The sequence below is a fragment of the Salmo salar genome, chromosome ssa07, assembly GCF_905237065.1.
Source record: "Salmo salar chromosome ssa07, Ssal_v3.1, whole genome shotgun sequence".
NCBI lineage: Eukaryota > Metazoa > Chordata > Actinopteri > Salmoniformes > Salmonidae > Salmo > Salmo salar.
In genome coordinates, this window is record NC_059448.1 from 2,579,301 (window position 1) to 2,593,997 (window position 14,697).

The 14,697-nt window shown below is 50.4% G+C and overlaps 1 protein-coding gene across 1 annotated transcript in view; it reads right to left on the reverse strand.

Annotated features, from left to right (window-relative positions):
* Positions 1 to 5,228: 5,228 nt before the first annotated feature.
* The window catches only part of LOC106594432 (FHF complex subunit HOOK interacting protein 1A), a 22,242-nt gene continuing 12,773 nt past the window's right edge, over positions 5,229 to 14,697 (reverse strand). Inside the window, exons 9-16 of the mRNA XM_045722573.1 lie at positions 13,820 to 13,906; positions 13,162 to 13,329; positions 11,930 to 12,009; positions 9,862 to 10,034; positions 7,931 to 8,671; positions 6,911 to 7,291; positions 6,257 to 6,435; positions 5,229 to 5,294 (exon numbers count right to left, since the gene is read on the reverse strand). Of these exons, the coding sequence (XP_045578529.1) occupies positions 5,229 to 5,294; positions 6,257 to 6,435; positions 6,911 to 7,291; positions 7,931 to 8,671; positions 9,862 to 10,034; positions 11,930 to 12,009; positions 13,162 to 13,329; positions 13,820 to 13,906 (1,875 nt within the window). The remainder of the gene's footprint in view (positions 5,295 to 6,256; positions 6,436 to 6,910; positions 7,292 to 7,930; positions 8,672 to 9,861; positions 10,035 to 11,929; positions 12,010 to 13,161; positions 13,330 to 13,819; positions 13,907 to 14,697) is intronic.

Below are 14,697 nucleotides of genomic sequence, written 5' to 3' on the forward strand. Positions count from 1 at the left end.
TATAGGTGAGTCAGGTGTGTTAATCTAGTCCTCTATAGGCGAGTCAGGTGTGTTAATCTAGTCCTCTATAAGTGAGTCAGGTGTGTTAATCTAGTCCTCTACAGGCGAGTCAGGTGTGTCAATCTAGTCCTCTACAGGCGAGTCAGGTGTGTTAATCTAGTCCTCTATAGGCGAGTCAGGTGTGTTAATCTAGTCCTCTATAGTTGAGTCAGGTGTGTTAATCTCCTCTATAGGTGAGTCAGGTGTGTTAATCTCCTCCTCTATAGGTGAGTCAGGTGTGTTAATCTAGTCCTCTATAGGTGAGTCAGGTATGTTAATCTCGTCCTCCACAGGTGAGTCAGGTGTGTTAATCTACTCCTCTATAGGTGAGACAGGTGTGTAAATCTAGTCCTCCACAGGTGAGTCAGGTGTGTTAATCTAGTCCTCTATAGGTGAGTCAGGTGTGTTAATCTAGTCCTCTATAGGTGAGTCAGGTGTGTTCATCTCCTCTATCGGTAAATCAGGTGTGTTAATCTCAATAGTTGAGTCAGGTGTGTTAATCTAGTCCTCTATAGGTGAGTCAGGTGTGTTAATCTAGTCCTCTACAGGTGAGTCAGGTGTGTTAATCTAGTCCTCTACAGGTGAGTCAGGTGTGTTAATCTAGTCCTCTACAGGTGAGTCAGGTGTGTTAATCTAGTCCTCTATAGGTGAGTCAGGTGTGTTAATCTAGTCCTCTATAGGTGAGTCAGGTGTGTTAATCTAGTCCTCTACAGGTGAGTCAGGTGTGTTAATCTAGTCCTTTATAGGTGAGTCAGGTGTGTTAATATAGTCCTCTACAGGTGAGTCAGGTGTGTTAATCTAGTCCTCTACAGGTGAGTCAGGTGTGTTAATCTAGTCCTCTATAGGTGAGTCAGGTATGTTAATCTAGTCCTCTACAGGTGAGTCAGGTGTGTTAATCTAGTCCTCTACAGGTGAGTCAGGTGTGTTAATCTAGTCCTCTATAGGTGAGTCAGGTGTGTTAATCTCCTCCTCTATAGGTGAGTCAGGTGTGTTAATCTCCTACTCTATAGGTGAGTCAGGTGTGTTAATCTAGTCCTCTACAGGTGAGTCAGGTGTGTTAATCTAGTCCTCTACAGGTGAGTCAGGTGTGTTAATCGAGTCCTCTACAGGTGAGTTAGGTGTGTTAATCGAGTCCTTTATAGGTGAGTCAGGTGTGTTAATCTAGTCCTCTACAGGTGAGTCAGGTGTGTTAATCTAGTCCTCTATAGGTGAGTCAGGTGTGTTAATCTAGTCCTCTATAGGTGAGTCAGGTGTGTTAATCTAGTCCTCTACAGGTGAGTCAGGTGTGTTAATCTCCTCCTCTATAGGTGAGTCAGGTGTGTTAATCTCCTCCTCTATAGGTGAGTCAGGTGTGTTAATCTCCTCCTCTATAGGTGAGTCAGGTGTGTTAATCTCCTCCTCTATAGGTGAGTCAGGTGTGTTAATCTCCTCCTCTATAGGTGAGTCAGGTGTGTTAATCTCCTCCTCTATAGGTGAGTCAGGTATGTTAATCTAGTCCTCTATAGGTGAGTCAGGTGTGTTAATCTAGTCCTCTACAGGTGAGTCAGGTGTGTTAATCTAGTCCTCTACAGGTGAATCAGGTGTGTTAATCTAGTCCTCTACAGGTGAGTCAGGTGTGTTAATCTAGTCCTCTACAGGTGAGTCAGGTGTGTTAATCTAGTCCTCTACAGGTGAGTCAGGTGTGTAAATCTAGTCCTCTACAGGTGAGTCAGGTGTGTTAATCTAGTCCTCTACAGGCGAGTCAGGTGTGTTAATCTAGTCCTCTATAGGCGAGTCAGGTGTGTTAATCTAGTCCTCTATAGTTGAGTCAGGTGTGTTAATCTCCTCTATAGGTGAGTCAGGTGTGTTAATCTCCTCCTCTATAGGTGAGTCAGGTGTGTTAATCTAGTCCTCTATAGGTGAGTCAGGTATGTTAATCTCGTCCTCCACAGGTGAGTCAGGTGTGTTAATCTAGTCCTCTATAGGTGAGTCAGGTATGTTAATCTCGTCCTCCACAGGTGAGTCAGGTGTGTTAATCTAGTCCTCTATAGGTGAGTCAGGTGTGTTAATCTAGTCCTCTATAGGTGAGTCAGGTGTGTTCATCTCCTCTATCGGTAAATCAGGTGTGTTAATCTCAATAGTTGAGTCAGGTGTGTTAATCTAGTCCTCTATAGGTGAGTCAGGTGTGTTAATCTAGTCCTCTACAGGTGAGTCAGGTGTGTTAATCTAGTCCTCTACAGGTGAGTCAGGTGGGTTAATCTAGTCCTCTACAGGTGAGTCAGGTGTGTTAATCTAGTCCTCTATAGGTGAGTCAGGTGTGTTAATCTAGTCCTCTATAGGTGAGTCAGGTGTGTTAATCTAGTCCTCTACAGGTGAGTCAGGTGTGTTAATCTAGTCCTTTATAGGTGAGTCAGGTGTGTTAATATAGTCCTCTACAGGTGAGTCAGGTGTGTTAATCTAGTCCTCTATAGGTGAGTCAGGTATGTTAATCTAGTCCTCTACAGGTGAGTCAGGTGTGTTAATCTAGTCCTCTACAGGTGAGTCAGGTGTGTTAATCTAGTCCTCTATAGGTGAGTCAGGTGTGTTAATCTCCTCCTCTATAGGTGAGTCAGGTGTGTTAATCTCCTCCTCTATAGGTGAGTCAGGTGTGTTAATCTAGTCCTCTACAGGTGAGTCAGGTGTGTTAATCTAGTCCTCTACAGGTGAGTCAGGTGTGTTAATCGAGTCCTCTACAGGTGAGTCAGGTGTGTTAATCGAGTCCTTTATAGGTGAGTCAGGTGTGTTAATCTAGTCCTCTACAGGTGAGTCAGGTGTGTTAATCTAGTCCTCTATAGGTGAGTCAGGTGTGTTAATCTAGTCCTCTATAGGTGAGTCAGGTGTGTTAATCTAGTCCTCTACAGGTGAGTCAGGTGTGTTAATCTCCTCCTCTATAGGTGAGTCAGGTGTGTTAATCTCCTCCTCTATAGGTGAGTCAGGTGTGTTAATCTCCTCCTCTATAGGTGAGTCAGGTGTGTTAATCTCCTCCTCTATAGGTGAGTCAGGTGTGTTAATCTCCTCCTCTATAGGTGAGTCAGGTGTGTTAATCTCCTCCTCTATAGGTGAGTCAGGTATGTTAATCTAGTCCTCTATAGGTGAGTCAGGTGTGTTAATCTAGTCCTCTACAGGTGAGTCAGGTGTGTTAATCTAGTCCTCTACAGGTGAATCAGGTGTGTTAATCTAGTCCTCTACAGGTGAGTCAGGTGTGTTAATCTAGTCCTCTACAGGTGAGTCAGGTGTGTTAATCTAGTCCTCTACAGGTGAGTCAGGTGTGTTAATCTAGTCCTCTACAGGTGAGTCAGGTGTGTTAATCTACTCCTCTACAGGTGAGTCAGGTGTGTTAATCTAGTCCTCTATAGGTGAGTCAGGTGTGTTAATCTAGTCCTCTATAGGTGAGTCAGGTGTGTTAATCTAGTCCTCTACAGGTGAGTCAGGTGTGTTAATCTCCTCCTCTATAGGTGAGTCAGGTGTGTTAATCTCCTCCTCTATAGGTGAGTCAGGTGTGTTAATCTCCTCCTCTATAGGTGAGTCAGGTGTGTTAATCTCCTCCTCTATAGGTGAGTCAGGTGTGTTAATCTCCTCCTCTATAGGTGAGTCAGGTGTGTTAATCTCCTCCTCTATAGGTGAGTCAGGTATGTTAATCTAGTCCTCTATAGGTGAGTCAGGTGTGTTAATCTAGTCCTCTACAGGTGAGTCAGGTGTGTTAATCTAGTCCTCTACAGGTGAATCAGGTGTGTTAATCTAGTCCTCTACAGGTGAGTCAGGTGTGTTAATCTAGTCCTCTACAGGTGAGTCAGGTGTGTTAATCTAGTCCTCTACAGGTGAGTCAGGTGTGTTAATCTACTCCTCTACAGGTGAGTCAGGTGTGTTAATCTACTCCTCTACAGGTGAGTCAGGTGTGTTAATCTAGTCCTCTACAGGTGAGTCAGGTGTGTTAATCTAGTCCTCTACAGGTGAGTCAGGTGTGTTAATCTAGTCCTCTACAGGTGAGTCAGGTGTGTTAATCTAGTCCTCTACAGGTGAGTCAGGTGTGTTAATCTAGTCCTCTACAGGTGAGTCAGGTGTGTTAATCTACTCCTCTACAGGTGAGTCAGGTGTGTTAATCTAGTCCTCTACAGGTGAATCAGGTGTGTTAATCTACTCCTCTACAGGTGAGTCAGGTGTGTTAATCTCCTCCTCTATAGGTGAGTCAGGTGTGTTAATCTCCTCCTCTATAGGTGAGTCAGGTGTGTTAATCTAGTCCTCTATAGGTGAGTCAGGTGTGTTAATCTAGTCCTCTACAGGTGAGTCAGGTGTGTTAATCTAGTCCTCTACAGGTGAATCAGGTGTGTTAATCTAGTCCTCTACAGGTGAGTCAGGTGTGTTAATCTAGTCCTCTACAGGTGAGTCAGGTGTGTTAATCTACTCCTCTACAGGTGAGTCAGGTGTGTTAATCTAGTCCTCTACAGGTGAGTCAGGTGTGTTAATCTAGTCCTCAATAGGTGAGTCAGGTGTGTTAATCTAGTCCTCTACAGGTGAATCAGGTGTGTTAATCTACTCCTCTACAGGTGAGTCAGGTGTGTTAATCTAGTCCTCTACAGGTGAGTCAGGTGTGTTAATCTACTCCTCTACAGGTGAGTCAGGTGTGTTAATCTAGTCCTCTACAGGTGAATCAGGTGTGTTAATCTAGTCCTCTACAGGTGAATCAGGTGTGTTAATCTAGTCCTCTACAGGTGAATCAGGTGTGTTAATCTACTCCTCTACAGGTGAATCAGGTGTGTTAATCTAGTCCTCTATAGGTGAGTCAGGTGTGTTAATCTAGTCCTCTATAGGTGAGTCAGGTGTGTTAATCTACTCCTCTACAGGTGAGTCAGGTGTGTTAATCTACTCCTCTACAGGTGAGTCAGGTGTGTTAATCTAGTCCTCTACAGGTGAGTCAGGTGTGTTAATCTAGTCCTCTACAGGTGAGTCAGGTGTGTTAATCTAGTCCTCTACAGGTGAGTCAGGTGTGTTAATCTACTCCTCTACAGGTGAGTCAGGTGTGTTAATCTAGTCCTCTACAGGTGAGTCAGGTGCTATAGAGTGTTCCTGTGCGATGGCAGCTAACTCCTTTAAGAACTCTGCATATAGAACCGTAGCGAAGACTCTGTTCCTGTCCTGCGGAGGAATCTTAGGACAGGGGGGAACGTTCTGAGTTATCTGCTGTGTTCCATTGGGTAGAACACTCTTCCTGTTATCACTATGGCTGTCCTGGAGGAGCTCTGAGAGAGGGACAGCGGGGAGAGGGACAGCGGGGAGAGGGACAGCGGGGAGAGGGACAGCGGGGAGAGGGACAGCGGGGAGAGGGACAGCGGGAGAGAAAAGGAGAAGAAAGAGAGACGGAGGGTCAGAGTGTTGGATGGAGGGATGATTGATGGATGATGGGTGGATGATGAATGGATGGATGATGAATGGATGGATGAATGATAGATGATTGATGGATGATGGTGGATGAATGGATGGATGATGAATGGATGGATGAATGATAGATGATTGATGGATGATGGGTGGATGATGAATGGATGGATGATGAATGGATGGATGAATGATAGATGATTGATGGATGATGGGTGGATGATGAATGGATGGATGATGAATGGATGGATGAATGATAGATGATTGATGGATGATGGGTGGATGATGAATGGATGGATGAATGATAGATGATGGATGGATTTATGGTGGATGGATGGATGGATGGATGGATGGATGGATGATGGGTGGATGGATGGATGGATGATGGATGGTGGATGGATGGATGATGGATGGATGGATGATGGATGGATGGATGGATGGATGATGGATGGATGGATGGATGATGGATGGTGGATGGATGATGGATGGGTGGATGGATGGATGGATGATGGATGGTGGATGGATGGATGATGGATGGTGGATGGATGATGGATGGATGATGGATGGATGGATGATGGATGGATGATGGGTGGATGGATCCTAACCTCTGAGTTTCAGTGCTTGGTCTCTAGCCAGTAGGTATCTCCATGCATCTCTGACTGTAGCAGGAAAATCCGCCTGGTCCACTGCATACTGCTCTATCTGGACACGCACTGAGACCAGCACCTACACACACACACACACACACACACACACACACACACACACACCTACATTAGATGCAATTTAACACACAAAATGACACACACACCCCCCCCTCTGGTCCTACCTGGTATAGTGTGCGTACGTTGGGCTGTGGGTCAGCGTGCGTGTTCAGCAGGAAAGCTCGCAGGAGAGGCTGGGGGTATTTGGCGAGCTGAGACAGGATGCCTGTAACCAGCAGGTTGACTGGAATAGGGTTCTCAAACAGGTTCTCCAACCGAGACAGCAGAACACTAATGAACGGGCCTGTGGAACCACACGACACAGCGCTATAAACGAGACATTGACAGGAGAACAGCGGAACTCATTGATTCAAACTTAGAACCTTCAACAAGCTAGCAGCACTAGAACCCTCGTTATTTTAGAACCCTCATCATTCTACAACCCTCATTATTTTAGAACCCTCAACATTCTACAATTCTAGTTATTTTAGAACCCTCAACATTCTACAACTCATTATTTTAGAACCCTCATCATTCTACAACTCTCGTTATTTTAGAACCCTCAACATTCTACAACCCTCGTTATTTTAGAACCCTCAACATTCTACAACCCTCGTTATTTTAGAACCCTCAACATTCTACAACTCATTATTTTAGAACCCTCAACATTCTACAACTCATTATTTTAGAACCCTCAACATTCTACAACTCATTATTTTAGAACCCTCAACATTCCACATAAAGTTTGCACACAGGAATGACAGTTCTCAATGTCTCACCAGTGAAGGGAATCCCATGTTTTCTGTCTTGGCTGTTCCTCGTCAGTTCTGGACTGTTCTCCGGTTCCAGATCGGCATCGTTCGGTTCCGGTGAGTCTGTAGAGAACACACTAAAGTCCAACTCCTCCTCCTCCTCCTCCTCCTCTCCCTGGGCCAGAGCCAACACGCGCTTCCTGAACTCTGCGATGTCATCGGTGACGTCATCAGGCTCCGCCCCCAGCGAGCGCATGAGCTCCCGATACTGGGACAGGAAGTTGTCACCCGCCGCCGAGGCATCGGTCTGCTGTTTCTCCTCGACTCCAGGGACAAGGCGTGTGTGATTCTCTGAGGTGGTTCTCTCCTGACGTTCTGCTGTGGTCAGGTCATCGACCTCCTCGTTGACTGTGCGGTCCTCACAGCTCAGACCGTTACTGAGTAGTTGTGGTTGTGATCGCTTCTCCTCTCTCACCCTCTCTTCCTCTCTCACCCTCTCTTCCTCTCTCACTCCCTCTTCCTCTCTCACTCCCTCTTCCTCTCTCACTCCCTCTTCCTCTCTCACCCCCTCTTCCTCTCTCACTCCCTCTTCCTCTCTCACCCCCTCTTCCTCTCTCACTCCCTCTTCCTCTCTCACTCCCTCTTCCTCTCTCACTCCCTCTTCCTCTCTCATCCTCTCTTCCTCTCTCACTCCCTCTTCCTCTCTCACCCTCTCTTCCTCTCTCACTCCCTCTTCCTCTCTCACTCCCTCTTCCTCTCTCACTCCCTCTTCCTCTCTCACTCCCTCTTCCTCTCTCACTCCCTCTTCCTCTCTCACTCCCTCTTCCTCTCTCACTCCCTCTTCCTCTCTCACTCCCTCTTCCTCTCTCACCCTCTCTTCCTCTCTCACTCCCTCTTCCTCTCTCACCCCCTCTTCCTCTCTCACTCCCTCTTCCTCTCTCACTCCCTCTTCCTCTCTCACTCCCTCTTCCTCTCTCACTCCCTCTTCCTCTCTCACTCCCTCTTCCTCTCTCACTCCCTCTTCCTCTCTCACTCCCTCTTCCTCTCTCACCCTCTCTTCCTCTCTCACCCCCTCTTCCTCTCTCACCCCCTCTTCCTCTCTCACCCCCTCTTCCTCTCGTCGACCTGTTCCATGTCTGTGAACAGGTGCGGTTGAGGTTGTGCTCCCGACAAGCGGTTTCCTGGTCTGTGGAGCGGTCCTGCGGCTCGGTTTGTATTCCGCCGCGTGGCTACGAGCGGCGTCTCTCCGCGCTACGAGGTTATAGACCAATACGTCGTCCTGAAAGTCGGACTCTTCTACGTAGGAGCCTTGGATCAACATTACGGCCGAACGTCTCATTTCCTGGATATGCTGAGGGGTTTCGATATGTACAGGGGGGGCGCTATCATCCCACTCGTAACTATCATCCCACTCCAAATCTACCACACTCCCCCTCCCTCCCCCGTCCCCTCTGTCTCCCCCTCTGTGTTGGTTTCCCATGGTTACAGGGGGGGAAGGGAGGGGAGGGCTGGGAGATGAAGTCCAGGTAAAAGTTTGATCCGTTTTCTCTTGCTCTCTCTCTCCTTCCCCGTCTTCCTCCTCCTCTCTCTCTCCTTCCCCGTCTTCCTCCTCCCGAGGTGCAGGGTTCTCCCCGTCGTAGGGACCAGACCAGACCAGACAGGCCTGGAGCGATGCGGCGATCCCAACTCGAGCATCCCAGAGGTATTGGAGATAATTAGCATTCATCAGAAGGTCTGTCCTGTACATCGTGGAGTAACCAACACTGTCACTCTCTGACATGGGAGCGTCTGAGGAGGAAAAGAGAAGAAGGACCGGCTGTTTAGGGCTCTGTGTCGGCCCGGCTGTGTAGGGCCCTGTGTCGGCCCGGCTGTGTAGGGCTCTGTGTCGGCCCGGCTGTGTAGGGCTCTGTGTCGGCCCGGCTGTGTAGGGCTCTGTGTCGGCCCGGCTGTGTAGGGCTCTGTGTCGGCCCGGCTGTGTAGGGCTCTGTGTCGGCCCGGCTGTGTAGGGCTCTGTGTCGGCCCGGCTGTGTAGGGCTCTGTGTCGGCCCGGCTGTGTAGGGCTCTGTGTCGGCCCGGCTGTGTAGGGCTCTGTGTCGGCCCGGCTGTGTAGGGCCCTGTGTCGGCCCGGCTGTGTAGGGCCCTGTGTCGGCCCGGCTGTGTAGGGCTCTGTGTCTGCCCGGCTGTGTAGGGCTCTGTGTCGGCCCGGCTGTGTAGGGCTCTGTGTCGGCCCGGCTGTGTAGGGCTCTGTGTCGGCCCGGCTGTGTAGGGCTCTGTGTCGGCCCGGCTGTTTAGGGCTCTGTGTCGGCCCGGCTGTTTAGGGCTCTGTGTCGGCCCGGCTGTGTAGGGCTCTGTGTCGGCCCGGCTGTGTAGGGCTCTGTGTCGGCCCGGCTGTTTAGGGCTCTGTGTCGGCCCGGCTGTGTAGGGCTCTGTGTCGGCCCGGCTGTGTAGGGCTCTGTGTCGGCCCGGCTGTGTAGGGCTCTGTGTCGGCCCGGCTGTTTAGGGCTCTGTGTCGGCCCGGCTGTGTAGGGCTCTGTGTCGGCCCGGCTGTGTAGGGCTCTGTGTCGGCCCGGCTGTGTAGGGCTCTGTGTCGGCCCGGCTGTGTAGGGCTCTGTGTCGGCCCGGCTGTGTAGGGCTCTGTGTCGGCCCGGCTGTGTAGGGCTCTGTGTCGGCCCGGCTGTGTAGGGCTCTGTGTCGGCCCGGCTGTGTAGGGCTCTGTGTCGGCCCGGCTGTGTAGGGCTCTGTGTCGGCCCGGCTGTGTAGGGCTCTGTGTCGGCCCGGCTGTTTAGGGCTCTGTGTCGGCCCGGCTGTGTAGGGCTCTGTGTCGGCCCGGCTGTGTAGGGCTCTGTGTCGGCCCGGCTGTGTAGGGCCCTGTGTCGGCCCGGCTGTGTAGTGAAGGTGTTTTTTTTGTATCTATGTAGCTGTGATTTGTGCGTCTGTGTGAGTGTTCAGTGTGTGTGTGTGTGTGTGTGTGTTCTCACCTGTCCCCGTGGCCCAGTGGGTGTGTTGGGTATGAGTGTGTGCGGCTCCGAGGCGCAGGGGGCACCAGGAGGGAGTGAGGAAGAGGAATTTAACAGCTGATGAAGAGAAGACCTCTCTGTCCTTCAGAGAGCGACGTTCTCTCACACACAGGTGTGTACACGGGATCAGATACCTGCAGAGAGAGAGAGGGGAGAAAAACACAGGTGTGTATATGGGATCAGATACCTGCAGAGAGAGAGAGGGGAGAAAAACACAGGTGTGTACACGGGATCAGATACCTGCAGAGAGAGAGAGGAGAGAAACACACAGGTGTGTACACGGGATCAGATACCTGCAGAGAGAGAGAGAGAGGGGAGAAACACACAGGTGTGTACACGGGATCAGATACCTGCAGAGAGAGAGAGGAGAAACACACAGGTGTGTACACGGGATCAGATACCTGCAGAGAGAGAGAGGAGAGAAACACACAGGTGTGTACACGGGATCAGATACCTGCAGAGAGAGAGAGGAGAGAAACACACAGGTGTGTATATGGGATCAGATACCTGCAGAGAGAGAGAGAGAGAGAAACACACAGGTGTGTATATGGGATCAGATACCTGCAGAGAGAGAGAGGAGAAAAACACAGGTGTGTATACGGGATCAGATACCTGCAGAGAGAGAGAGGAGAAAAACACACAGGTGTGTATATGGGATCAGATACCTGCAGAGAGAGAGAGGAGAAAAACACAGGTGTGTATACGGGATCAGATACCTGCAGAGAGAGAGAGAGGAGAAACACACAGGTGTGTACACGGGATCAGATACCTGCAGAGAGAGAGGGGAGAAAAACACAGGTGTGTACACGGGATCAGATACCTGCAGAGAGAGAGAGGAGAAACACACAGGTGTGTATACGGGATCAGATACCTGCAGAGAGAGAGAGAGAGAGGAGAAACACACAGGTGTGTATACGGGATCAGATACCTGCAGAGAGAGAGAGGAGAAAAACACAGGTGTGTATACGGGATCAGATACCTGCAGAGAGAGAGAGAGAGGAGAAAAACACAGGTGTGTATACGGGATCAGATACCTGCAGAGAGAGAGAGAGAGAGAGAGAGAGAGAAACACACAGGTGTGTACACGGGATCAGATACCTGCAGAGAGAGAGAGAGAGAAACACACAGGTGTGTACACGGGATCAGATACCTGCAGAGAGAGAGAGGAGAAAAACACAGGTGTGTATACGGGATCAGATACCTGCAGAGAGAGGGGAGAAACACACAGGTGTGTATACGGGATCAGATACCTGCAGAGAGAGAGAGAGAGGAGAAACACACAGGTGTGTATACGGGATCAGATACCTGCAGAGAGAGAGAGAGAGAGAAACACACAGGTGTGTACACGGGATCAGATACCTGCAGAGAGAGAGAGGGGAGAAACACACAGGTGTGTATACGGGATCAGATACCTGCAGAGAGAGAGAGAGAGGAGAAAAACACACAGGTGTGTATACGGGATCAGATACCTGCAGAGAGAGAGAGAGAGAGCAGAAAAACACAGGTGTGTACACGGGATCAGATACCTGCAGAGAGAGAGGGGAGAAAAACACAGGTGTGTACACGGGATCAGATACCTGCAGAGAGAGAGAGGAGAAAAACACAGGTGTGTATACGGGATCAGATACCTGCAGAGAGAGAGAGAGGAGAAACATACAGGTGTGTATACGGGATCAGATACCTGCAGAGAGAGAGAGAGAGCAGAAAAACACAGGTGTGTACACGGGATCAGATACCTGCAGAGAGAGAGGGGAGAAAAACACAGGTGTGTATACGGGATCAGATACCTGCAGAGAGAGAGAGAGAGAGAGAAAAACACACAGGTGTGTATATGGGATCAGATACCTGCAGAGAGAGAGAGAGAGAGAAACACACAGGTGTGTATACGCAGACATACGCCTTCACGTCAGAGGAGGCTGGTGGGAGGAGGTATAAGAGGCTCATTGTAATGTCTGGAATGGAACATGTACACACACACACACACACACACACACACACACACTGAACACACACACACACACCTTCCTACCTGAGTATGAGCTGAAGCATGACGTCTTCACAGAACAGACCAATGAGCGTTCGGAACAGAGCCAGAGACACTGTACCTAACTATAACACACACAGGGGTCAAAGGTCAAAACACATTACCTTTTAGTTATAAACAGCAAGAGAACAGAGTCCTGTCTGTCTGTCTGTCTGTCTGTCTGTCTGTCTGTCTGTCTGTCTGTCTGTCTGTCTGTCTGTCTGTCTGTCTGTCTGTCTGTCTGTCTGTCTGTCTGTCTGTCTGTCTGTCTGTCTGTCTGTCTGTCTGTCTGTCTGTCTGTCTTACCTGGAAGGGTGTGTTAACTCTGGAAGGGTGTGTGTTACCTGGAAGGGTGTGTGTTACCTGGAAAGGTGTGTGTTACCTGGAAAGGTGTGTTACCTGGAAGGGGGTGTTAACTCTGGAAGGGTGTGTTAACTCTGGAAGGGTGTGTTAACTCTGGAAGGGTGTGTTACCTCTGGAAGGGTGTGTTAACTCTGGAAGGGTATGTTACCTGGAAGGGTGTGTTACCTGGAAGGGTGTGTGTTACCTGGAAGGGTGTGTGTTACCTGGAAGGGTGTGTGTTACCTGGAAGGGTGTGTGTTACCTGGAAGGGTGTGTGTTACCTAGGAAGGGTGTGTGTTACCTAGGAAGGGGGGGGGTGTTACCTGGAAGGGGGGGGGGGGTGTTACCTGGAAGGGGGGGTGTTACCTGGAAGGGGGTGTGTTACCTGGAAGGGGGTGTGTTACCTGAAAGGGGGTGTGTTACCTGAAAGGGGGTGTGTTACCTGAAAGGGGGTGTGTTACCTGGAAAGGTGTGTGTTACCAGGAAGGGTGTGTGTTACCTGGAAGGGGGTGTGTTACCTGGAAGGGGGTGTGTTACCTGGAAAGGTGTGTGTTACCTGGAAGGGTGTGTGTTACCTGGAAGGGGGTGTGTTACCTGGAAGGGGGTGTGTTACCTGGAAGGGGGTGTGTTACCTGGAAAGGTGTGTGTTACCTGGAAGGGTGTGTGTTACCTGGAAGCGTGTGTGTTACCTGGAAGCGTGTGTGTTACCTGGAAGGGGGTGTGTTACCTGGAAGGGGGTGTGTTACCTGGAAGGGGGTGTGTTACCTGGAAGGGGGTGTGTTACCTGGAAGGGTGTGTGTTACCTGGAAGGGGGTGTGTTACCTGGAAGGGGGTGTGTTACCTGGAAAGGTGTATGTTACCTGGAAAGGTGTGTTACCTGGAAGGGGGTGTGTTACCTGGAAGGGGGTGTTAACTCTGGACACCAGTGTGTCTAGAAGCTGGACGTTGTCGTGTGTGTGTAGCAGTATGAAGGAGAGGAAGGTCTGGAGGAGGTTGGGCTCTGACACCGAGCGGAGGAAGAGGTCCAGGTACGCTGTAGTGGTCATCACCTCTTCTAGTGTACACTACACACAGCCAATCAGAGAACAGAGATATAGACACACAGCAGCCAATCAGAGAACAGAGATATAGACACACAGCAGCCAATCAGAGAACAGAGATATAGACACACACACACACACAGCAGCCAATCAGAGAACAGAGATATATAGACACACACACACACAGCAGCCAATCAGATAACAGAGATAGACACACACACACACACACACACACACACACAGCAGCCAATCAGAGAACAGAGATATATAGACACACACACACAGCAGCCAATCAGAGAACAGAGATATAGACACACACAATTTATTTCCGGAGAAATTAGGAAATTCATTGACCAATCAGAAATGATTGACAAAGGACTTGAGGAAGAGAAATGAAATACTGTAACCAATTAGCATTAAGTAGACAGAACTACAGGAAGCTTGAAGACCAATGAGCATTGTTGAAACAGGACTACAGGGAGTAGGGTGACCAATCAGCAGTAGTGTTAATGACCTTGTGCAGAGCTGGCGCCAGTACAGGAACCAGGAAGCCGTTGTAGATATATCTCAGCAACTGACCTCTGATGGAGGGATGGCCAGCCTGGAGGGAGAGATGGGGAGATGGGGGAGGGAGAGATGGGGAGATGGGGGAGGGAGAGATGGGGAGATGGGGGAGGGAGAGATGGGGAGATGGGGAGATGGGGAGGGGGAGATGGGAGGGAGGGAGAGATGGGGAGATGGGGGAGGGAGAGATGGGGAGATGGGGGAGGGAGAGATGGGGAGATGGGGGAGGGAGAGATGGGGAGATGGGGGAGGGAGAGATGGGGAGATGGGGGAGGGAGAGATGGGAGGGAGGGAGGGAGAGATGGGGAGATGGGAGAGATGGGGAGATGGGGAGGGAGAGATGGGGAGATGGGGGAGGGAGAGATGGGGAGATGGGGGAGGGAGAGATGGGGAGATGGGGGAGGGAGAGATGGGGAGATGGGAGGGAGAGATGGGGAGATGGGGAGGGGGAGATGGGAGGGAGGGAGAGATGGGAGGGAGGGAGAGATGAGGGGGAGAAAGAGAGGGGAGGTAAGGGGAGGGGAGGGAGAGATGGGGAAGGGGGGAGAGATGGGGTGAGATGGGGAGGGAGGGGGAGAAAGATAAGGGAGGTGAGGGAGAGAAAGAGGGGAGGGAGAGAGAGAGAGAGATGGGGGGAGGGGAGGGAGAGAGAGAGATGGGGGAGGAGAGGGAGAGAGAGAGATGGGGGAGGAGAGATGGGGGAGGAGAGATGGGGGGGAGATGGGGAGGGGAGGGAGAGAGATGGGGAGAGAGAAGGGGGAGGAGAGATGGGGGAGAGAGAGGTGGGGGGAGGAAAGATGGGGGAGGGGGAGATGGGGAGGGAGGGGG